This window comes from Patella vulgata, chromosome 3 (genome assembly GCF_932274485.2).
Source record: "Patella vulgata chromosome 3, xgPatVulg1.2, whole genome shotgun sequence".
Lineage (NCBI taxonomy): Eukaryota > Metazoa > Mollusca > Gastropoda > Patellidae > Patella > Patella vulgata.
Window position 1 is genome coordinate 67,387,890 of NC_065881.2, and position 24,329 is coordinate 67,412,218.

The 24,329-nt window shown below is 31.0% G+C and overlaps 2 protein-coding genes across 4 annotated transcripts in view; one reads left to right on the top strand and one right to left on the bottom strand.

Annotated features, from left to right (window-relative positions):
• Positions 1 to 150: 150 nt before the first annotated feature.
• Positions 151 to 9,431, top strand: LOC126815740 (nuclear transcription factor Y subunit alpha). Of its 2 annotated transcripts, XM_050541645.1 has the most exons (9): positions 151 to 309; positions 2,307 to 2,342; positions 3,842 to 4,025; positions 4,347 to 4,484; positions 4,896 to 5,076; positions 5,744 to 5,796; positions 6,304 to 6,426; positions 8,064 to 8,168; positions 8,732 to 9,431. In XM_050541645.1, the coding sequence occupies exons 3-9, from the start codon at positions 3,855 to 3,857 to the stop codon at positions 8,873 to 8,875; spliced, it is 915 nt and encodes a 304-aa protein (XP_050397602.1). In that variant the 5' UTR covers positions 151 to 309; positions 2,307 to 2,342; positions 3,842 to 3,854; the 3' UTR covers positions 8,876 to 9,431. The 2 variants fall into 2 exon arrangements, with proteins under 2 accessions (XP_050397602.1, XP_050397603.1); XM_050541646.1 differs by lacking the exon at positions 2,307 to 2,342.
• Positions 9,432 to 10,725: 1,294 nt separating this feature from the next.
• The window catches only part of LOC126815739 (receptor expression-enhancing protein 1), a 28,517-nt gene continuing 14,913 nt past the window's right edge, over positions 10,726 to 24,329 (bottom strand). The window contains exons 3-10 of one of the 2 annotated variants that reach the window (XM_050541644.2): positions 20,414 to 20,490; positions 18,995 to 19,115; positions 18,580 to 18,693; positions 18,068 to 18,188; positions 17,233 to 17,352; positions 16,688 to 16,791; positions 15,654 to 15,780; positions 10,726 to 14,750 (exon numbers count right to left, since the gene is read on the bottom strand). In XM_050541644.2, the coding sequence (XP_050397601.1) occupies positions 15,688 to 15,780; positions 16,688 to 16,791; positions 17,233 to 17,352; positions 18,068 to 18,188; positions 18,580 to 18,693; positions 18,995 to 19,115; positions 20,414 to 20,490 (750 nt within the window). In that variant the 3' untranslated portion in view covers positions 10,726 to 14,750; positions 15,654 to 15,687. The remainder of the gene's footprint in view (positions 14,751 to 15,653; positions 15,781 to 16,687; positions 16,792 to 17,232; positions 17,353 to 18,067; positions 18,189 to 18,579; positions 18,694 to 18,994; positions 19,116 to 20,413; positions 20,491 to 24,329) is intronic. The other variant, XM_056099270.1, reaches the window with a different exon arrangement.

Consider the following 24,329-nt stretch of genomic DNA (forward strand, 5'->3'; position numbering starts at 1 on the left):
ATGTAATCCATCTGTTCAATTAAAAGTTTTTGAAATATATATACATATTACTACATTTCTTTTTTTAACGTGTTAATAAATATTTTTTTACATATCAATGAATAGTGTAAATATTTTTATTATAGCAGAAAATAAAATCGTCATCAATTTATGTGCACAGGAAGTGCCCGCCATTTTGGCTTTATTTGGTTAAAAATACGGAAAAATGGAAAAAATGTTAGACTAGTCTTGAAATAATATTTTCGTTGTTACAGCACTCGTTATCTACATCTTCAGTCAAGTTCAACATCAAAGAAACGAGGTTTAAATGTAGGTAAATTATTTAACAAACGTTGAAACAGCTTGTGGATTAGATCTACAATCGAGCCTTAAAGTTAAACTTAATCCTTATCCTACTACGTTACTGTTGTAGGCCTATACTAATATAGTCAGTGTTATAGCTATGTGACAAAAAAAATTAAAGTCAATGGCTCAATGGATTTCAATGCAAATACCCCTATTAGAAAGCCTTTGGCAGGTCATTCCAATGACACCAAAATCACCTTTCTCTGATAAATATCCTTTCTCTGATAAATACTAAAATAGCAAGAAAGTTAGAGCAATTTAAATGTTACATAATAGTCATAATTAGTCATTAACGCGTAAATTAATTTAGTAATTACTAAACGCGACCCAGCCTGAGTGTAACTTACTGTAAGTGTTGTGTTGTTCAGTGTTGTCGTCGTACTGGATGATGATGATAGTCGAAGAGTAACTTAGTAAGCCTACATGTAGTAATAGTAATAATTGATTCCACAACTATAATAGACTATTCAAAAGCCTTTAATTTGTATTAGTTATGTTCTATAGCTTGACAGTTAAAATCAATTTCAGTGTTCACAATAAATTTTTTTGTTGTTCCAGTAGCTAAGTCTCTAACTCAATATCATCCAAAATCTTCAACATTGAAAACATGATTTATTTGTCAAATTAAATCAACATTCATGTTGTGATCTTACCGGGAAAAGATGGGCTTTTGATATCCAATATTTAAGACAAAATAAACATTTTACCATTGGTACACGAATCGTGTACCATAATGCGCTTCAGCCCCAGTTGCATGAAGAGACTCGAGGGACGAGGCTAGACACATTGCACCAAATCAAACAGCGTATGTAGACTGGAATGACCAGACGCTAGAAATTTACGCTCGCTTGAGACTGCTGGCTTATTTCGCCGAACATAACTGATTTAAAATTGGAGTAAAAACAGAAACGATTGAATGTAAATCAGTCTATATACATTCATATTACAGTATTGTATGCGTTGCGACCCACTTTTGTCAACTTCTAGGTCCCAAATGTTAGCGATTTAGCTCCTTTAAATCTAAGTAAAAATGTAAACAACAGCATTTTAAATATAAACAACCCACATGTGATGTGGCATCTACATTAACGCTCAGTACATCACGTGCAAGCAAACATTGAAAGTTGTTTCGGGAAGTTGATTGTCGATGGAACTCGCTATTCGAAAATACATGAATACTCACAATTTTTTAGGACCCAACTAAAATATGTCCTTGATAGAATGCATGTAGGTGACATGTCAGACTCAGGTAGAATGTGACATTTCAGACTACGGTAGTCAATCTTATTAAAACACAGATCCTATTTCGTTTTGTTTTTTATAGTTTAAAATTTCGTTTTACTTGTCTTTACTACACTAGGTTCTGGAAGAATTGTTATATAACCTGCGTTCTGGTTAATGTGATGGATTAGCCAATGAATCGGTCTGTTGCAGCGAGTTCTTGACGTGCTATGCACGGAACTGTGGGTATCCTACTAGAGTAGAAACATCAAAGCTGATTGGTTAATCAAATGAATGTCTGACATCATAGATCAAAAGCCGCTTGTATGACCCCTGAAGCGCCCCCCCCCCCCCCCCCCCCCCCCCTACTGCAACTGGTCGGATCTTCATGTTGTAGAGGCCATCGAAAGTATAAAAAACGAAACGAAATATAGATCTGTATTTTAATTAGATTGAAAGGTAGTTGACATTTCAGACTCTGGTCTATGACAATTGAGACTCAAGAATCAGTGGATAGGAAAAGTTGAACACTAAAGTCAAATCAATTTATATTAACCCACTTTTATTTGAAAGAATAATAATTTAAAAAAACTCAGTATAAAAGATAACAACTATGCACAAATTACTTAGACATATTATAGGAAGTTATATTGTGTAATCAACATCCCCACGTTTTCAATAATCATTACCTGATTAAATATAACAAAAAGCAAGTAATAACGTTTTTATTCCTTTATCAGTTTCAGTAATCGCAGATCAATTAAATAAAACAAAAGGCAAGTAGCAGTGTTTTTATTTCTTAATCTTTTTTTTTTTTAAACGGTTTCAGTGAGTTATCTTAACTAATTGCTTACAAATTAAATAAAGAAAAGACAACCCACTTTAAACTGTCCCCAGTCCCGCCTAACAATAAAAATAAGACCCTTAGTATTACTAACATACACAAATTTTGTATTGTCAACCGAGTCCGAAACCTTGTTAATAATATTGAGTCCAAATCATTGTTTGTGTGGAGTTCGAAAGGTCGTCAGACCAAAACGTTGTGATACGTGTATCTATGTTCAGTACTATAAACGTGTAAGTTTATTACACACATTAATACTAGTGCATACATTTGTTATGTATTTGATAATATTTATTCCTTTTTGTGAACAATTTTCAAGGAACTTTACGGAATATATGTTAGAACCAAAAAAACAGAACCCACAAATGGGATGATGATGACATTTTTAGACATTGATACCCATGCTGTGCACTTTGTTGAGTGTAAGATCCTCAGTAACACATCCTATACCCCAATAAACATTATTTTTGCTGTTTACATGTCCTGACAGCAGAATTTGTGTAGCACTATCGCCGTTGTGACATTTTTTTTTAATTTATAGACAAGGAATAGAGAAATAAGATGACTTTATATTTCATTAATTAATATTTTTGGCAAGTTAGTAATTTCAAACATATTCACATATGTAGTGTGTACTAAATCAACTTATGGTATAAATGACATATTGTTATATAAGAAAGTGCTATTTAGCCAAAACAGGTGTCAATAATTTACCACCAGATTACATGTGAGTGGAATTATTCTAATTGCATCATTTGGCTTAATTAACCAATCATATCGTTAATTGCACAGGTTCAGGGCCACGAACAGGCTTTCTGTGCATGATATACTGAGTGCTATATAAGATATCTATAGTAAACTTTTAAGTTAGACTTCCATTAGATTCCAGAGAGGTTCCATCTGAGGTCCTAGACAGCCGCGAGGCTGGATAGGGTTGAGAAATGGTTTTAGCTATATTGTTACCTATTATGCTCTGTATCCATACGTATTAGGCTATGCTATATAAAATGTAGAAGCGAACTGTTGCATTGTTATTCCTGGTAAGACAGACGTCTTAAGAAACTGTAAGAAGTAAATACACAACGTGAAGCAGAAGTAAAGACAGCTAGAGACAAATTCTAGACGATCACAAGGCTACAGAAATATGTAGTAAGAAAAGATGCATGGGTCGTATGTAGGATGTGGCGACCGGTTTCCTGGTCCGCTCCCCACGTCAGACAAAGACCTATGGTGCTACATTTGCGCTTTGTAGGATTTAATAAAATTTTTATGGGTTCTAGTTTTTATTTTTGTGTCACCCGTTATGATATTATCAATAGCCAGATTATGACTTTGTTTATTATCCCAAATAAAGATTTTCCATTAATTTGAAATTTATAACATTGAATGCATAATAATATAATATATGATTTTCTTTAAAAATTTATACAGCAAAACCAGCAACATGTCAGAAGGGGAACAACACTTTACGGTCATGTATGACCCTGAAACTCAACAACCAATGACAGTAACAGTAAATCAGTCACATGATGATGGCAATCAAGCAGTACAAGGAATACAATATGTGACTCAAGAGGGTGTTACTGTTCAACTTCCACATGGACAAACAGATTTAGTATGTTATTTATCAAAACGCTTATTGGCATATTGCACATTTTCTTGTTACGTAATTTTTCAAAAACAGGCTCATATATAATCAAATCACATTTGATTCTCATCTATTTCAAATGCAAGTCACTTTCCCATCACTTTGCAATAAAAAGTTACGTTGAGTTGCAAGAAATTTACGCTTGACTTAAGATTATTTGCATATAAAATAGATCATTTATAAGCATTGACATGTCAGTTTTACTGATATTTTATCTTTATAATTTATATTAAATGATAGCGTCGCCTCACATCTACATTGCTATAAGTTACCTCTATGATATTACAGACTGGCAGTGATCAACAAGCTATATTCTCCTCACAAAGCAGTACATCATTTGCTAACCTTCCAATCCAAGGAGGTCAAATTATGTCAAATGCATCCAGTTTACCTGTTGTAGTATCCGCTGGTCAAAATATTATACAGGTGAGATAACATTTATAGATAAATTAATGTGTGTGTGTATATTAACGATGATACATGTGTCAGTTCATAAACTTCTTTAAATTATCTGTCAGTAGAACCTTGTGAACACTCTAGGGAAAAGTTCATCATCCATTAGACGTTTTGCTATGGTTTTATTGATATTTTTAAAACACGTCTGACATAACATTAAAAATATAAGGTACAAGTAAAGCTATTATTTCTAGGCCTGATCTAGTAACAAAAGTTATCATCCGATCTGCCTGAAGTTCAGTATTGTCGATCCCAGAATGCATCAAATTTCAAGTTGTAGAAACTTTTGAACCTGTGAACGGCAAATAGTATCTTCCGAACTGATTCATATTCATATGTATTGTTAATATGTTCCTAAAATTTGCTGAAATTTGATTACAGAATGCAGCAATAAGTCAACCTAATAATAATGTTTTACAAACACAAGTTCAAGGTAGTAATACAAGTACTGTATCTACATCTGGTATACCACAGATGTTATTTTTAAATCAAGTTACAATAAATGGTCAAACATCATTTGTGTTGGTTGATGCCAATAATAAACCAGTACAGTTACCTCAAGGTAAATTTAGATGACATATGTATTTGTAGTCTGTTCTTTAAGAAGCATTTATTGAAATTATCATTCGATAGGATTGGAATTCATACACTGTATATTTGCATGAAACGAATAAGTCTATTTTTTTAAAAACTATTTCCAATAATTACTGCTCACTATTACTTAAAAAATCTTGTGAATGCTCTATATTACTATATGATAAAAATATCATCCGATTGATTTGAAATATTTATGTTCTTGAGATGAAGAATCTTATTGATTTCCAATAATTACTTTAAGAGTTATTTTTTTCCCATCCACGAACGATACCATTGGGAATAATGAGGATGTTTTTTCCTTATTCAATTTGAAAATGTGTTAAAGATAGATGTGTTTTTTATGTTAACGTGAAGAAGTAAATTTTAAAGATCTCCAAAACTGGTAATTACTGCACAGGTTGTTTCATTTGCTAACTGTTTAATATCTTCTAAATGCTCAAGTGACCTATAAAAGAACCACAAGGCAACCTGTGTATAGATTGCTGTGGGAGATTGGTGATTAAGGCCCTTGGGCCGCTTGATTACAATTGTATCATTTGCTCGATTAAAACGAAATAATCCTATTAGAAAAAGTTTAATGTTAATCAATTTTATATGTTTTATTGTTACACCTATATATATTTTATTTTCAGGTATACAGGTTATAAATTTACCTTCTCAACCAGTGGGTCAGCAGCTTCCTATGGTAATTGATTTATTAATGATGTCATTTTAATAATAAAAAAATACCACCTCTTTACAAATACTATTAGGTATATATAGTAGAGATGAAAGTTTACTATATAATGATGGAGAAACTTTGGATACCACATACTGCTGTGGCGGGCAATAACATACTAATATCTTTTGTAGGATAATACAGATTAGTCAGTGCAGCCCATCCCCATCCCTATGTGCATTTTCACTAAAATACCAAATTTCTCATGGCTTAAGATACCCTAAGTATGTACTCAAAATACAAAGTTTAGATTTCTCTGTTTGAATTCAAATAGATTTAAACTAGGTCCATCACTTTTCTCCGCTACTAATATAAGATGACAACGTCTCGTTATGCTCAAGCAGCATAGATCGATGAAAATATAATTTGTCATAACTTTGTAAATACTGAATGGCATTGAATCATTTTTGGACTGATATTCCCATTAGAGATTAAATTTCACAATATTGTAGTTTGCTAAATGTTTTTATTCAGCCTGGGGCAGAGTCCGGTGATGAACCATTATATGTTAATGCTAAGCAATATCATCGAATATTAAAAAGACGACAAGCAAGAGCAAAATTAGAGGCAACAGGTAGAATACCAAGGGAGAGATCGGTAAGATATCAATATGTCATTTATGTTCAGTTAAAACAGTGAAATATTCGATTCTTGAGGTCTCGGAGAAAAAAATCTTGGTCTTTAGAAATATTCAACACTGGGAGAAAAGGGGGTTGTAGATCGAGTATGTGTGTGCTTTAAATCATAAGGTCTGCCATTGACCCAAGTGGCTTGGTTATCGTCCGATCGCTTTAACTAGCTGCATTTGCAAAACCATGGAGAGATAGATCAATCGAAGGCTAGAGTCCAACAAACTTATCATTGATCTCCATTGTGGATTTTATTTAGCTCTCAAGGGAGCACTTTTGACCATCTCGTTCGATTTGAAACGTTCGTCAGGGATGCTTTCATCCAGAAAGCTTATGATACAACATAATGGCCTCAAAAAGAAATGTCTGAAAGCCCTCAACATATTGAGAGTCTTATCAAATACTGACTGGTGAGCAGACTGTAAAGTTTTGCTCGGATTATATTGAGCTTTAATAAGATCTAAACTCGATTATGGGTGTATTGTGTATGGGTCAGCCTACGAGTCTTATCATAAAGAGCTTGACACCATACACAACCATGGACCTTAGAATCAGTTTAGGAATATTTCGTACATCTCCAGTGGACAGTTTATACGTCGAGGTGCACAAGCCCTCATTGCACAACAGACGGGATAAACTGACCCTGCAGTATGCTACGAAAAATAGCCTCTTTACCAAATGATGTTTCATATAACACCATATTTAGACCCTTTCATGAGCATTTTATCATAAATTTTAATTGTATATATTTTATTTTTAATTTTACTTGCTGTGGTATTGATTTTATTTATGCATATAATACTGTGAATAATCACCATACAGTTGGCTCAATATAGCCCGGTTGGTGCTAACATGCCGTAAAACCACATTTCATTCATTCATTTCAACCTCGTGGATTTTCTCAGGGTCCTTTGGTTTCTTCCCACTGCTAAAGACGCCTACTCGCAAGAAAATTATGGAAATAATATTTCAATGTATGTTTATTCCCGAAATGACCAAGTCTGAACACCATTATCTTTTTCTGTGCAACCCCACTCTTTAAAATAGCTAAGTCTCTAACTCAATATCATCCAAAGTCTTTGACATTGAAAATACAAATTATTTGTCAATTTAAATCAACTTTGATGTTGTGATCTTACCGGGAAAAGATGGGCTTCTGATATCCAATATTTAAGACAAAATAAACATTTTATATTCGTGTACCATAATGCATTTCAGCACCATCTTGAGAGCATGCGCAATAAATACTATCGGTGTAGACTGGAATAACCAGATGCTATAGGTTGCCATTTGATTGAGATATCTGGCGTATTTTACCGAACATAACTGATTTGAAATTGGAGTAAAAACGGAAATGATTGAATGTGAATCAGTTTATATACATTCATATTACATTATTATATGCATTGCGACCCATTTGTGTCAATTTCTAGGTCCAAAATATTAGCGATTTAGCTCCTTTAAATGAGGTTATTTAATAGCATCGTTATCAATGGTAAGGCAATAGATACCATATAATTGAAAAACTTCATAATTTCCCCTAATAGAAAGTTAAACTTTATATATGATATACGATGTGTTTAATCTTTTGGTATATTTTTATAGAAATATTTATATGAATCTCGACATCGACATGCCTTAAACAGATCACGTGGACAAGGTGGTGTGTTTGTGGGACAAGGAAATGAAGGCGATCCGCAAAGTGGCCCAGTATGTTTTTTATGTCTTTACTATGTGTTTTATATATACAAAACTTGAATGGATGTTGGATTATGCATGGTTACCGGAAATCTGATCATCTGATCATATTTTCAAGCATTATCGTCTTTAATGGACAACATGATAGAAGGCTAGTAAGGGCTGAAAAGTATTATTTTAGATAAGCTTAGTACATTAAAAGATCAAAACACTGAAAATGTAGATAAGATAATCTCTTGACTTCAGTTTTTGCAAGTTTAAGTAAAAATATATTTCAAAACATTGCAGAGAAATAAAGATGGATAATGCATAGCCAGTGTATCGACTATCCAGTCAGATTATCTAGGGAACATATCACTATTAATAAACAAATTAAGATGTTACCTTTGACTTAGACATCATCTGAGTAACTGTCTGGCTATGAGACAACTTCCAGAAATTGACCTTGCTTGGTTGTCCATCAACAACTACATTCATATTTTGAGGATATTCATGCATAAATTATGTGTAAAAGTTTGTCTGACCCAGCAGGTGTACTGTTTTAAATCTAACAATTGATACTTTTTATTTTGTAGATATCCAGTGAAAATGGTGGTATTATTACCAGTAATAGCAATGGTATTACTACACATCAAGTTAGTGCATCATTACAAACAATGCCAACATTACAGCCATTAGCTTCCAGACCAACAGATATGTTAAATGCTTTAGGAACGTAAAACATATTTTTATATATATATACACAGTGTAATATATGCAGACAGTTGATATTCGACACAAACTTCCTAACTGCAGACTTCATTTTTCACAACAGATTGTTTGTTATTTGTGTGAAAGAAATTTGACTCTAGCTTACAGCTAACAGGTTTTGTGAAGATAAAACTTAATGTACTGATTCTCTGTGTGTAAAAAAAGACATTATTGAAACCTTTATAGGAAATCTGAACCTTAAATCTTTTCTGAAGCGGGAGGCCAAGTCAGTGGGTGCTACTCCTGTATGTGGAAAAGAAATGTGAAACAGTGGCTTTGTATCAATATGTTTGTCAAGTTCATTAAGCTTGTATTACAGTATAACATTTTTACACTCAATATATTATGTGTTATGATTTCATGTGTATATTGTCATTTCATCGCATATTTTTTTATTTAGTTATCAGAGACCATGCTTTGATACTGTTATTATTAAGGGTTTCTGTATATCATTTAATATATCTTGCCCTTAAAGAAACATTTTTATCTGTGCTGTATAAAACGATATAAAGTGCTTTAAATATCCATTGTTTAATGATAATGCTTCTTCATATCTTCTCAAATTAATTGTTTCTGGAATTTACAGTTATTAATATTTAGATGCTCACATTGAAATGTTTTAATCTGTCTGTCATCAACAATTTGTTGTGGATACTCGACAAGTTAAAGGTATCATCTGATGAGCCAAAGAAACCTCTACCACTTGGACATTACCTGTGGAATGCCAAGATGCTAAAAGTTATCTTTCGATTGCCTTTTAAGTTGTACAGTGTTCATGAGTAGCCAAAAGTACTTTCAGTGTTATTCCCTTTATCACTTTTAATAATTTTGTGCCCCTTCCAGTGGCTAAAGGCATTACCCATTTGATTTGAAATTTATACAGTTTATATTCATGAGATGATGAAGATGACTTATTATCAACTATTTCCCAAAAGTCAAACAACATAAGTTATCATCTGATCACTGCTACATGTTTTGGATAACAAATGTTAGAACTAGAAGCCGATCTGATAACAATATAATAGGTTGTTACTCTTGATCTGTTTTATAGAAATATGCAACAACCCTTGTGGACTGCTGAAACAACATGGGTGTACATGTATGTTTCGTTGCCTGTTAACCTACCTTATAGTGTCACAGAATAGACTGACTTACAACACTCAGTAAATCCAATGTATATGTACTGAACTAAAATGGAATAAATATGTGTATGACTAAATTGTATTTAGTATAAATCAGTGTTAAAATGAAATTTCTGCTTAACAAGTAATTAATTGTAGACTCTTTTCAACTATATTACAATGAGTTCTATATCTTTTTGGAATTTCATAGTTGTATACTCTCATTCATAATGTAGGGAAATATTTACTCTTTCTGAAAGGTTGTTTAACATTTGGCATATCTGTGATTAGAATAAATCTGCTCTTGGTTACCTGATTAGTTTCGCACATGATTCATGGTACTTTAAACTGATCCAAAAGTTTACTTCATTAAATATTCATATCAGCTGGACTGAATGCTCATCCACAATTTTATTCATACATTGATTTCACCCCGCCTTTACTGGGGATGTTTAGCTAGTGTCTGTACCCAGATGGGTCACAATTGAAAATGCATTTTTAAATAGAGATTGTTGGGTAATAATTGATAAACACTTGCAAAATCATGAGGAACAAGACTGAATAATTGCCCTGGGCTCCAAAAGTGTGTGCACTATCTACAACATAAATAATTTAGGTCCTTTAGCTACAATTTTGTTTTACAATATCGCCATCACCCCCCTATCTTTAACTGAAATATAACAAGATAAAACTAAATATTGTGAACTTGACGTTTATTAATTTGGCCATAAAGCGCTAAGCAAATATTATATATGATGTGAAATCATGGGGTTTATAAAATCCATAATAATCAGTGTACAGTTTTACAAGAATATAACAAATATAGATATTAAAGACATTATACTGTGTGATAATCTCTTAATTATATCAAACATAATATATACTAACCAGATTCAATAAACTGTTACAATCTTAAACATAATATAATTGATATGTTACTCAGCATTTCTGTACATGTATACATACTAAATCACAACCACTCTACAAATTTATATATATATATATATATATATCACTATTAACAACATCTTCAACCATCAAGTTAATCTCGTTCTCTATCATGTTAATTGAGAAAAAAAAAAACTTGACAACATGAAGACATAGGTTCTAAAGAAGATCATATTCAATTTAGATGATAAAACTATCTGAAACAGAATTCAGTTTATAATAAAAAAAGGCAAATATCCAACTTAAAAAAAAAGCCTGTAGATAAGTTGTATTCCAAATCTTGTTTGTTCTAAATATTTGATTTTATTGGTGGAAGCACAATTATAGTAACACCATTCAATCTCATCATCTTTAACATCCTATGATTCAGCATTACCTAATAAAAACATAAAATTCTAATATCTAAAAACCCAGGTTTTCTAAATTTTTTTAAATTGGTAAATTAAAAATGTTCTCAAAAAGTAAGCATGTCCATTTTCAATCATTATCAATCGATTATTCTTGAAATAAACATTCTACTACATTATTTCACTCACTCCCATGTACAGATTATAACATTTTACATTAAAGAAACACTGTTTAATCAAAGATTATAACTAATAAAAGTATATATATGTTACAGCAAAATAAGTTAACTTAGTAAACAACAAGCTGTTTGATCTCAATTTTTTGTTCACAAAAACAATCATCACCTGAAACAAGGTATTCACATCACTCATTGGTGACTTAATCTTTGGATAATTAAGGCACCCTGGTACAAAACAAAACTGTAATAACTATCCTTGAGGGATTTTTAGAAAACAAAAATGCACTCTTTGATTCTCAAAATGTTCTTTTTTTAAAAACAGAGAAAAAAGAAACTAAACAGTGGTCAAATTTTGTACAGTCACTGCAACATAGTAATAAAGATGTAAATAAACAATGGTTTTGCATTTGGTAAAAAACCTTGAAGGAGAAGGTTTTGTGTCTGTCATCCTTTTAGACCCATTACTGATTGAATGATCATATTCACAACATACAGAGTGAATAATCAGAGACACAGGAATTAAAGAGATATTTCAGTTTATGTGAAATTTTGTGACAAATGGAACCAGGGCGAAATAAGGGAAATAATTTAACCTGTATTTTCCCAAAGTGTGGTTGTGGTTATTTTGACGGAGGACGGAGCAAACAGTGGAGAAAATTTTCAGCAAAAGGCACAACAACGTCCTACGATGTGCATGTGATTTTGGCGCAAATATGCTTTATCAAAAGTGAGAAAATATATTCATAGTTAAGAAAGTGTTGACTTAAAGTTTTGGAATGTGAAGTAAACTGAAATAAAAACCTGAGAGAAAAAAAAAAAAACGAAGATGATTTTTAAGTCTTTCTGTTGTTAGTTACTAAATTGGGAGGTCATTACACCAGAGAATTTGTTAATTAAATACTTAAGTCTGCATTATCACCACTGGTGGAAGCAGACATAAACACCTGTTATAGTTATTAAAAACATTCATATTGTAGAGGAGGTGTAAGAGGGTTAAACATAGTAATAAATAATGTAGTTGTACATTTCATTCCATGCCCTTTTATATACAATATCTTACATGTAATATATACATGAACTTATTACATATTGTACATACAATATAATATATAAATACAATCTTAACATAATCTTACCCAATAATATGAGACAAACCTACTTCAGCAACTTGTGTTAATTATTACTAATCGTCATGTCAATCATTAGTTAATCAAAATAGATATATTAGTAAATCTAGGCTATATTATAACAGATTACAGGATCCTATCTACCTAATCAAGTCCTTGTTACCAGCTGTAAATAATCTAATGATGTATTAATTTGGAAGGTGCATTTTGATAACTGACATACTGATATGGGAACAATAAAAACTACGAGTGTACACTGGGGGCTGACACATTGCTGAATGCATCATCCACATGGCCATGTTATAGTGACTTCTGATAACAATCTCTATTTCCTAGTACCTATTCGAAATGTTGCATTTTAATAAACCTGTAATTGTTATTCCATAAATAGTTTTTAGAGTGTAATCTATATGATTCTAATATATTACTACATAAAAGTTTTTATCTAATCATGCAATGGGGGGGGGGGGGGCGTGAAGTGCACAACAGAGGGTCCAGGTGGCCTCCCTCAGAAAATTTCGAAAGCCTGGAAATGCCATTTCCAGTGATCTGAGACAAGAATCTGATTCTAAAAAGTGTTGTTGTACCAGATCATATCAGTGCTTATGCTGGTTTTAACACTGTGATTATAGTAATACTTTTTTAACATTTACTATGAAATATTTTTTTGTGAACACCATAGTTCTACACTTTGCTGCACTGCAACAAATTACCTTATTTATTTCTACTAAAACGATTTTATGTTTCTATGAAGAAGAAGAAGTTTAAACTGTTTAAAGGCCCTAAAACTCTGTATAACAATAATGACAAGGACTAGGTTAAGTAGAATGTAGATTTCACACAAGAGTAGCAATACTGTTTTAAATATTAATAACCTGTAACACCATTACTGTTATTGACTGGTATATAAAAACATGAACACCAGGGTTCCATCAGATCTATGTTTATTTTTTATTATTGTTAATGAGATCCCAGTGTAAATATTATAAATATATAAAAGTAAATGTTTAGCGGAATATAAAGAACTATAGAATTATGCTATAGAATCCTCAATATGATCATGGTTTATAAATAATATTTAAATACAGTGATGATAATAGTATGTTGCGTCCAGTTGTATTATTTGCTCCTAGACTAGATAAACACTTACAATTAAAATATAAGTACTGTCTTGTCTATTCAATAATCTTGTTAATTGTATTGTAAGAAGATTTCAAGGAGCTAGACCTCTTGATTTAGGTTAATTTGGTTCAGATGATGCTTCTTACTATAGAATTAAATGTATATTTCGCTTGAGTAAACCAAAGTAAATTTTGTTTATACTTGATTGAATGTAAAAATTGCTATATGTCATGATTGGTCTCATTCAGGAACATACAAATGTAGAAAGATGTTTATATCATGAAATATATACATGAAACTGAAACAAATCAACACTTTTATGCTTTGTTTAAATCAAAGAGATCATATCCTATTAATTATAATGAATCACTCTTATTTAAATTATATTCATTTCCAATCAAAACGTAAATGTATTCAAATTTACTCAATGTCACATATCTTAATAAAATTACAGAATAGTTTGGAGGTAGAAATCATGTTTTAATTAATATTTAAGTTCCCTACAAGCTTTCTGTTTATTGAAACAAAAATAAAAGATATGCTCTAAGTAAATTCTTTAATTTGTACTATTTACATATAAAAATATTTCAATTTACACCAGTCAAGATTAATAATACTTGGAATAACATTCCTCTTATGTCTCATATAGTGAGCTTATTATTACATACATATACATACATACATATTACACGTATGCAAACAAATTCTCTTTCACATGGAGATTATGCTTTACAAAAAAACTTTCTCCTTCGAAAAATTAATTCACTTCGAAAGAAAGAACAATAGGGTTTCAAATGTAATGAAAGACTTGATTGGAATGGACTTATTAACAGCAGTTCCTTCACAAAAACAGAATCAGTCAATGAGCCCAGTTATAACAATTAGCAGAGCAAGATAAAACTTAGTTTCAAGCTTAATATTCATTAGTTATATGTTTCCGACTTCTTGTTGATCTACTGTATGACTTTGGTAACGTTCCATACTTGCTGATTTGTTTTTGCTGCAAATAGAAGAAAAATGATTGAATAAAATTTCTGTTTATCTTTAGGGTAAAATTGACAAAACTTGATATTAGAGAAGAATTATTTCCTCTCAAAAAATTTCAATTAACACCAGTATTTACTTTAATAGCAGTAAAAGTACATTCTATGTTCAGTTGTATCAATATGTTTTCTTCCTCTAGCATTTTGTTTCTCATCACCTTACCCTACTTTACTCTTTATATTAATCATGCAGTAGCGATTACACACACAATACACACTAAATCAACACGGGTTAATCAGATGTGAGGGTGTTCATTAATTATTTATACTGTGGTTAACTAAAATATTAAATAGGTTATATATTATTGGCAATACAAAACAGAAAATAATCACGATATTAAATACTAAAGATACTTGGTACATTACAACACATTTTGATAAAGAATACAATTTAATATAAGATGGTTGTATTGTATCGCCAGAATTTTCAATTAGCATAAAGAAAGAAGTAATTCAGAGAAAACAAAATCAGTTGAATAATTAACAAGGAAGTATATAAAGCATTAATTACAGAAAGCTATACTGATTGATAAGGAAATAGGACATTTTTCTTAATTTGAATCAAATAATCTTTTAATTCCAAGATCAGGCACATCAAGTTGGATTGATATTTTAACTCAGATTGGTAAGGAAATAGGACATACTTCTTAGTTTGAATCAAATAATCTTTTAATTCCAAGATCAGGCACATCAAGTTGGATTGATATTTTAATACAGATGGTAGGTCTGAGCAAACTAAAGTCATTTTTTTTATTATATATTAAATAACGCATGCGATATAAAGTTTAAGTAGTCAGTAAATATATAGGAAAGAGGCACACAATAGGTGTAGCTAATTCTACTGATACAAAGAGAATTACTGTTAGTAGATGTAGAAGACTGTAATCGTCGTTGTTAATATCTCCAACTAGAGTTGTAGTTATAACGAGATAAAGAATATTCGCTGCTACTGGGTCTATACCGAGGAAGTGTGCCATAGTGATATGGCTACAGAAAGAAAGAAGAAAAGTTCATTATTTATTAGCTGTGATTTTTCAAAATCTTCCCCACAAAAAAGTGACTCAATATTTAGAAACAAATTAGACTAATGAAGATTTTCAGTAGTGCTATTTTGATTCAGCAATCATTGCCAGATCTATTTGGTTATAATGTTGATTTTAGATTATATTTGATAGAAATTAGAGTCAATTTCACTATCAATACAATGTTAATTAGATTAATATAATCAGGAAGAACAGTTCGACTTCAAATCTATTGTCTCATAGTTCATGATCTTTGTCCAAATTTCTTCTTTAGTGTTTAAAAAGAACGTCACAAAATTAAAAATAGCAGAAAAACTGCTGAATAATCCCAGCTAGCTTTAAAAAAGCAGAATCTCAAACACTCTGACTTGTAGAGCATTAGCCATGACAGCGAGCTGAGTATGGGTATTAAATAAGGCTGCAATGATATGCTAACCTCATGTTACGATATCATGGTATGGATCTCAAGATACGAAACATCGCAGTATTTTTGCATTCCAAATTTACTTAAAAAATAAACCAAATTGTTCCTATATCCGTGATTTGCTCTAGGCAAATATAATTTCAGCAGGACATATGTTTCAATGCTGGAAGCCATCTTTCCTTTGAACGACAGGGGTACATATCTCTGCATGATAGTTGAGTATCGGAACAAAAGGGACGGCTAAAAAAAAATCTGTACCGTGTTTACTGATCCATGGTACGAAATGCATTTATAGTACCCTGAATCGAACAGTGGCGCGTATACGTGGTATACCTTTTTACAATATATCGTTGCAGCCCTAGTAAGAAACACCTAGATCACACTGCCATACTTTTAATGATGATACAATGACAATTAGCTCTAATAATTAGATATATAAATGATGTACCTCTTTATGTGTATAATGTTTACGTGTAACTGGTATATATGTTACTTCTTCTGTTACAATCACATCATCATCATCCTCATCAACTTCCATCACACTTGAAAGACCTGAAATTATAACAGATTGTAAAAAAGTCATTTACTTTTCTTTTTGAATTCATTATTTCTCCTATTGCTTTAGGCCTCACAAATCAGTAATTTCTGAATTGACTACTACACCTTTTGATGAAATTAGTGATGAATGTTATTAAGAGTTATAATTTGTAAGATACATGGCGATAACATATAAAGCATTAGATACATATTTAAACAATTATTAACCTGAAGGTAAGAGTTAGGTTTTACCTACTTTTGTCATCTCTATTATAAATAGGTTTATTAGCAGTTTATTATGCTGTTTTGACACAGGCTGATCAGATACTGAACTTGTATTAAGGTGCAGTTGGAGTGGGAAAATAGTGTATTTATTGATATACAAGGCACAGCTAATAACACAGCCATCTTTAGATGTTTCGGTTGATATGGGTAAGTAGAACATAAAGTAATAACCTGTATTTGAACTTGTACTTTTCTTGAGTTTAGTTTTTTCTGATTTTCTACTCACAGTAGTTTTTACTTTTTTCTCAGTCCTGAGTTCTAATTCTTTATTGTCCTCGATTAAACGATTGTCTGAAAGAGAATGCAACCAATTCCTTATTTCCATTCTATAAACTCTATGAACAAATGAATGATGAGATTTGGGAAAATAGGGTTTTGTCATAAGTTAGATCTAATAAAGCCAAAAAAGTATATGATGTTTTATACATGTACCAAGTTGTAATTATTTTATTTTAAAATCTATTTTCACATATCTTAATACATAAAAGAGAAAGTTTGTTTTTTGTTTGCTAGAGAAAACCCAGCATTTGAACTTATAAAACAACTTAATAATTACTGCCAATTTTGTCCGATTTGACGGGATGTCTCAAGGAAAAAACTCCATTTTGAATGATAAAATTAACAATGAATGATTGTTGCATTATTGATGATGTTACAAACATGGAGATTAACTTGACATATACAACTCTGGGTACCACAACCAGTATAAATAGTATATATATATAATAGAGAAGCAGTACATAGATTACAACTGGAAAAAGAATAATTATCCATTTAATATAATTTCAATAAACATGTGTCATTTCATCTTTTATTAGTCGGTGTGTATTAAATTGAGATTTATCCCCCAAACCAAATTAAGTTGTGTCGAAGGTTATTCAGAATATGAAATTAAAGATATGAAATTCATCATAATACTGTATGCATACACTATTGTTGATTACATTCCTATCTAATATCATAAATTTAACATGTCAGTCAAAATAAACGTTAGATAAAATAATACCTAATTCATCCTCTCCTTCATCTTCATCATCATCTATATATCTAGTAACACCACTACCATCATCAGTTAAATCACTAGTACTATAACTTCTTTTTATATGATCTATTAATTTACCATGTCCCTGGTTATAAGATAATCACAAATTCATGATTTCAACAAGATATAAAATTAATAATAGTATGAATAAATGTTAAGATTAATTCATATTTTTACATCATGAAATATTCAAAATTCCCCCATCACCAGGACAGTTCTATAACAGCACCCATTCTTCAACAGTTTCTTACAATCTGCAAACAACTCTAATTTTGCAATGTTCTGTACTTGATCTGGAGATTATTTGCCAATCTTTGACAGTAGAGTCGACAATTGGACTTGCTATTATCTAATAGAAGAAGATCTGCAGATGTAGCATATGGCTGTATGAAACTGTTTCTCCTAGCAAGAAGACCTATAAAACTGCTGTCGGTATTCATCCTTTCAATATTTATAATTATGTTTAAGGAACTTACTGTTAATGCTGTTTTCATAAAAACACTTGTTGCATAGGTAATACTCTTTGATCCCAGTCTTAATAAAGTAGTATATCCCTGTTTACTGGCCTGTATTATCATTTCATCAATATCCTAAAAAACATGATTTTAATATTTTCAAAACAATATTCATGTAACATACACAATTAAAGTGCAGGCGGAAAGGAGTCAGCTACATTTCATTTCTATAACTTTGAAATTTATAAATTATTCGGCTCGACCATCCTTTTTTTTTATGTTGTGCTGAATCCTTTTTGGGTGTTTATGATGACAACAAGTGGCAGTCCATTATAACTGTACATGTATGTGTCACTACACGTAGTAAGTTGGAGGACAAGCACAACACAACACCAAGTTAGTAATTTAATAAAAAAAAAAATTGGCATCAACCAACCTTCTCTCTTTTGGCTAGTTGTGGATGAACAAATTTTTTAAACAGAAAACTAGATCCTTTTGTTATAGGAGACAGCAGCCATAGTACAAACACAATTTTTACTTCATAGTAAAATGGAAGCCTGCAACAAAAGAAAGACAGTAAGTTTTTTTATCTTGTTTAATAATATAGTATTGGTTATTGTACTAGTGTATATGTGCGTAAGACACATTTCATACTGAGTCACATTGACATACTGGGTCAAAAGGTAAATTTACATTTATAAGTAAAGATAAATATATCAAGTATGGTGATAGTACAATATTTTGATAAGTATACTAGATTACTACATTGATCTGTTGTTATTATAACTATACATTGTAGTTAGCGTTACTGAGAAACTTAGTTATTTTATACATGTATATTATAAGAGCAGAGTTAGGATTAATCTATGTTAATTAATGAGGATAAAATTCTATTCTCCACTAATAATTTACAGACAATTTAAAAATCTCCCATATTTTTTCTTTTAAACTACTAACTTTACAAATATCATTATTATTGAAATATGATTTATTTGCTAACAAAGTAATATAATAGTATGGTACCGACTTCTTTGTTTCGTTCACTATAATCTTATTATACTCAATTTCTAATGAATTATTAAATTTTTAATGAAGAAAATTGGCAGTCACTTAGAGAAATGCACTTTATACAAAACATTATGCTATACTAATTGAAATGGATGTATTTGAACTCTTGAATGAATCCAGTTCAAGCTGCATGAACTTGATATCCTAGCCTTAGAAGTTATGTGCAAGCTTGCACGTACATGCATGCAGATGCCAAGTTTAAAAAGGTTTGAAGTCTCCCAATCTGATTAAAACAAAGATCCTATTTTGTTTCGTTTTTTATAGGATCTAGTTAATGTGAGGGATAAGCCAATGAAACAGTCTACTGCAGCGAGTTCTTGGCATGCGATGCACAGAACTGTGGGTGTTCTACTAGAAACATCAATGCTGATTGGTTAATCAAATGCCTGATGTCATAGGGTCAAAGAATAAAAAAAAAAGAAACAAAATATAGATCTGTATTTTAATCAGATTTGTAGTCTCCCCTCTTCATTTGTTAGTTTCTATGTAGATACCTACATGTAGTTGTCGAGCATACAACTATTTTTCCTGATTACATGATGTTAGAACTACGTAATTGTATCAATATTGACATATCTATAAAAGGAACAAACCCATCATAACACAGATTGTCTGCGATATCACTTCGGTGAAAGCGGACATTAAATAAAGCTATTTCACACACATAACTTTAACACAGTTGCATTTTCAAGGATGAGAACTAGAAAACATGATGATCATTGATGAAGCTCTACATGTCTGGAGTAACGACATATTTTAATTATCTATAGACGGAATAGAAACTTACCATGATATGAAAACGTCAGAAAATGTTTCTACGCATAAAAATAAGGCAAACACTATCCAATACATCATCCATTTTACCTGCAAAAATAATCATTTTTTTAGGTCAGCAACACAAAATAAGAGTTATTTCCCTTACTCTACACATACATATGTATGTGTCCGTCGACACCAAGATGTGTTATCATGGGAACTAAGCATGTGTTATCATTATTTAACAATCTTATCAACTTGCAAACTGATAATCTAGTTAAAATAGATAACATCCTTAATATTAATTCTTATTTATAACCACTGAACAAAACCTTTATCTTCTGACAGTGTATTTTGTGATAGTGTATCACAATGTGTGTAATTTTTATCAGAACAGTGATAAGAAAAATAAAATTCATCATGAATTATTACTCTTTTATCTTACATGGAGGTTATATTAGTACAAGTATTTCAAAATATAAAATTAAAACAAGAATTCAATATCTAAATCAACTTTGGTTTTTATGAAACTACTATTAGGCAATTCTTTCTGATATGGCAGCAAACAATGAATTACAGTAATTTAAACAGTAGCAATGTTCTATAGCTTTCAAGAGCACTTAGTTTGTTAGGTGATATTTCACACTTCCTCTGTCAAATAATTTCACCTCATAAAAATACAATACACACAACACCACACAATACATCTAGACTAAAATCATTTTACATAAATTTATTTTTAATTTCAATTTGTAACAGACATATTGCATGTATAAAGCAGGATATAATTCTCAACAAAACCACAGAAAGGCATATGTAAAATTTGGCCAAACTTTTTTGCATGGTGAAAGAAGTTATCAACAGTAAATAAATTGAACACAGTGTATATTATTGAGTGGATCAACAGTCATCAATACTTTTGGATATTTTTACCGTAAGGTCTTTGACTGAGGTTTGTAAAGGTGTACTGGTAGATATCCCATGGATAAAAGATTTGTGATATATGATCTAATTTATTTCTGATCCATCACACAAACATCAATTAATTATAACAGTAGGACACTCATTATTAGAAATAATGATGGAAATTATCGGTGTAGGAAATTAATCAAGATATTCAGTGTTGTGGTCTATCATTATTTTTATGTGGCTTCCATCATGTCACAGGGTTCATTAATATTATCTATAGAAACGTGTAGCGTATTACATTGTAAGTCTAAATAACCAGAGTCGTGGATCTAATATATCTACACGGTACAATACTATTATATAAAAGAAGAAAGAAGAGGATTTACTAAAGTAGAAGTGTGTGGTATAAAATCAGTCATGTATTGAATTATATGATGACACTATAGTATAATAAGATAAGATCTCATCAAATATAGTGAACATGATGAAAAACATCTGTTGTCTACATCAAATAACTTATGTTTGATATATCAAAATACACGGCTTTTATACTATACAGATGAATCCTTTAAGATATCAAACTATAGGTCGTTCTTCTTTAAAAATATCCATGAATTCACTTATTGAAAACATGTCTATGTCGAGATGAATGGTATGGATATAATAAAGAAAGAAAAGAACAGTTGTATTCATACATACACAGCCTTATATATTCCTCATAACTGTTAAAAATGCAATCCACTACATATACCCAAAGAGATACACCCCTCTAAGGAAATCTTTATTTAAATATATGTAATTCTATTATATGAATATCACAATGCAAATAAATTTAGCTCTAATAAAATAAATCCTATATAAATGCGCAGATAAGGCACACCTTTATGATTTAAAGGGTGAACTAAATCTGCATGTTATGAAAATATACATAAATGTCACATGATTCATTTCATTAACACAATAGTATGAAACACATCTAGAGAAAAATACATGTACCAGACACTGGTAAAAATTAAAACATTTTGATTACGAATATGATACCATACTGTTGAAAATTCAAAATAAATTTATTTTACCAAATGTAAATCGGCTTGTCACATTTTACATAATTGAAAATAAATATTATCAGATAAATTCACTAAAATGATTTGACTATACATGTATATGTTGATATTTACTGTGTTTGTTGTACTATATGTTCCACTGTTGATTAATGAAATACATCATCTACATTTAAGGTAGTAATAACTTATCAACTCTCTAGAGCATCAGATGACAGAGATTTAAATGGATTAGACCCCCCCTCCCCCGCAAGATTTAAAAATGTAACGTTAAAATGGATAACCGAGACCTAGTCTCGTTTCTCCAGTACCCTTGCTACGATAATAAACAATCTACATGTATGTTACAGCTTCCAACATCCATAACATCGTTCAGAATAAAGTAATTTGAATGAAATTTTCAATATATTCCTTTTTCATTATCTATTTTTGAACTATTACAGCAAGAAAATAAAATGCATCTTGTTCTATAGCATCAGCCTCTTTTCGAGCTCATGTAATTATGAATATACAGTGCCTACTATTATTGTCACTATGTACTGTACCAACCAGATGAACAAACTTATTAAATTTATTACTGTTAAGTTTGTTCAAGTCCCTGTGCTTCATTTGCATTTTTTGAAAAATATCAAATTTTCCTTCATGGCTTCCATCCACGCTATATGTAAAATGTACTCAAATTGATTATTTAACATTTAATTAAGAATCAAAATATCAACTGTTACAGTAGACAATCTCCTGCCTGAATAAAAAGTGGCCCATCAAAATATTTAGCAAAGATTGTTTTGACCAATTATCATCTACATCTTCTGCATAAGATGCCAGCTATTGACACATTTCAGATTCATTATACCTTTGTAAATATTGAACAGAATTCAACCATTTTTGGACTGATATTCCTTTTCCGAGATTCCAACTTTCACAATATTGTAGTTTGCAAGGGATTTCTAAAATGACATTCAGAGACTTTCAAATTGTGATATGATTATATATTAGATATACATGTATGAACATAATTTCATGACCTGCGATATATCCTGATATTGTAAGCGGATGTTAAATTAAACTATTCACACATACACACAAACACAAGCTCTGTTTCTTTAAACTAGGAGACTGTTGAAAATAAAAGACAGTAGATTCTGTGGACTGAATCAACACCCATCCATTATATAACTCATTTAATCAATAAAATCTTCATTCAACTGCCAGTCTTCAATCATGCTACATTATACCCTAGTTAGAAAATATTCTCACCCCTTCTCATGGAAAACAGTCAGAATTTAATGAGATTGCTAAAATGTGCGCATAAGGTGGATCATTAAATCAGAATAATCAATAAGTGGCCATACAAGGAGGTCTGCAATAAATATCTTGGCATTTCAGCTTTTGGATTCTGTTTTATATGAAAAAATAAAACCATATCTGATGTAAGGATCTTTATTCTTGACTTGCTATTTTTTTGTAACATTTAATAACAGTTTATTATGACAAGAAGTCTAGAATTTATGGAAATTGAAGCTAACACTGTTGGTATTGATTTGTTTAACACAGAGTAATGTGTAGGCATGCAAACAAGAATAATGGTAGACATTTTCAGTTGTGTTCAATCTTGTATCTTTTTGTAATATTTAGTAATTATAGATACATGTATCTGTGAATTTAATATTCTGTACAAATACAGAAAGAAAATATGGATCAGATTCAAATGTCTACTGATTTTTAATTCAGTAATTCTGGAAGTTTCTAGATTTTATCATTGAATAGTACACGCTAAATTTAAATCTAAAGGAAATAAGATAAGATGTAGGCCTACATGTAAAAGAAAACTGAGAGATTTCAAATTCAGGTCACAATGTTGTATAATCAAACATGAATACTCAGACAATGTAGTATTTTGAGACAGTCCATGTATATATATCAACAAGTATTCTGTGTCTGTTTGTGCATGTACATCACAAGGGGCGTGTATTGATT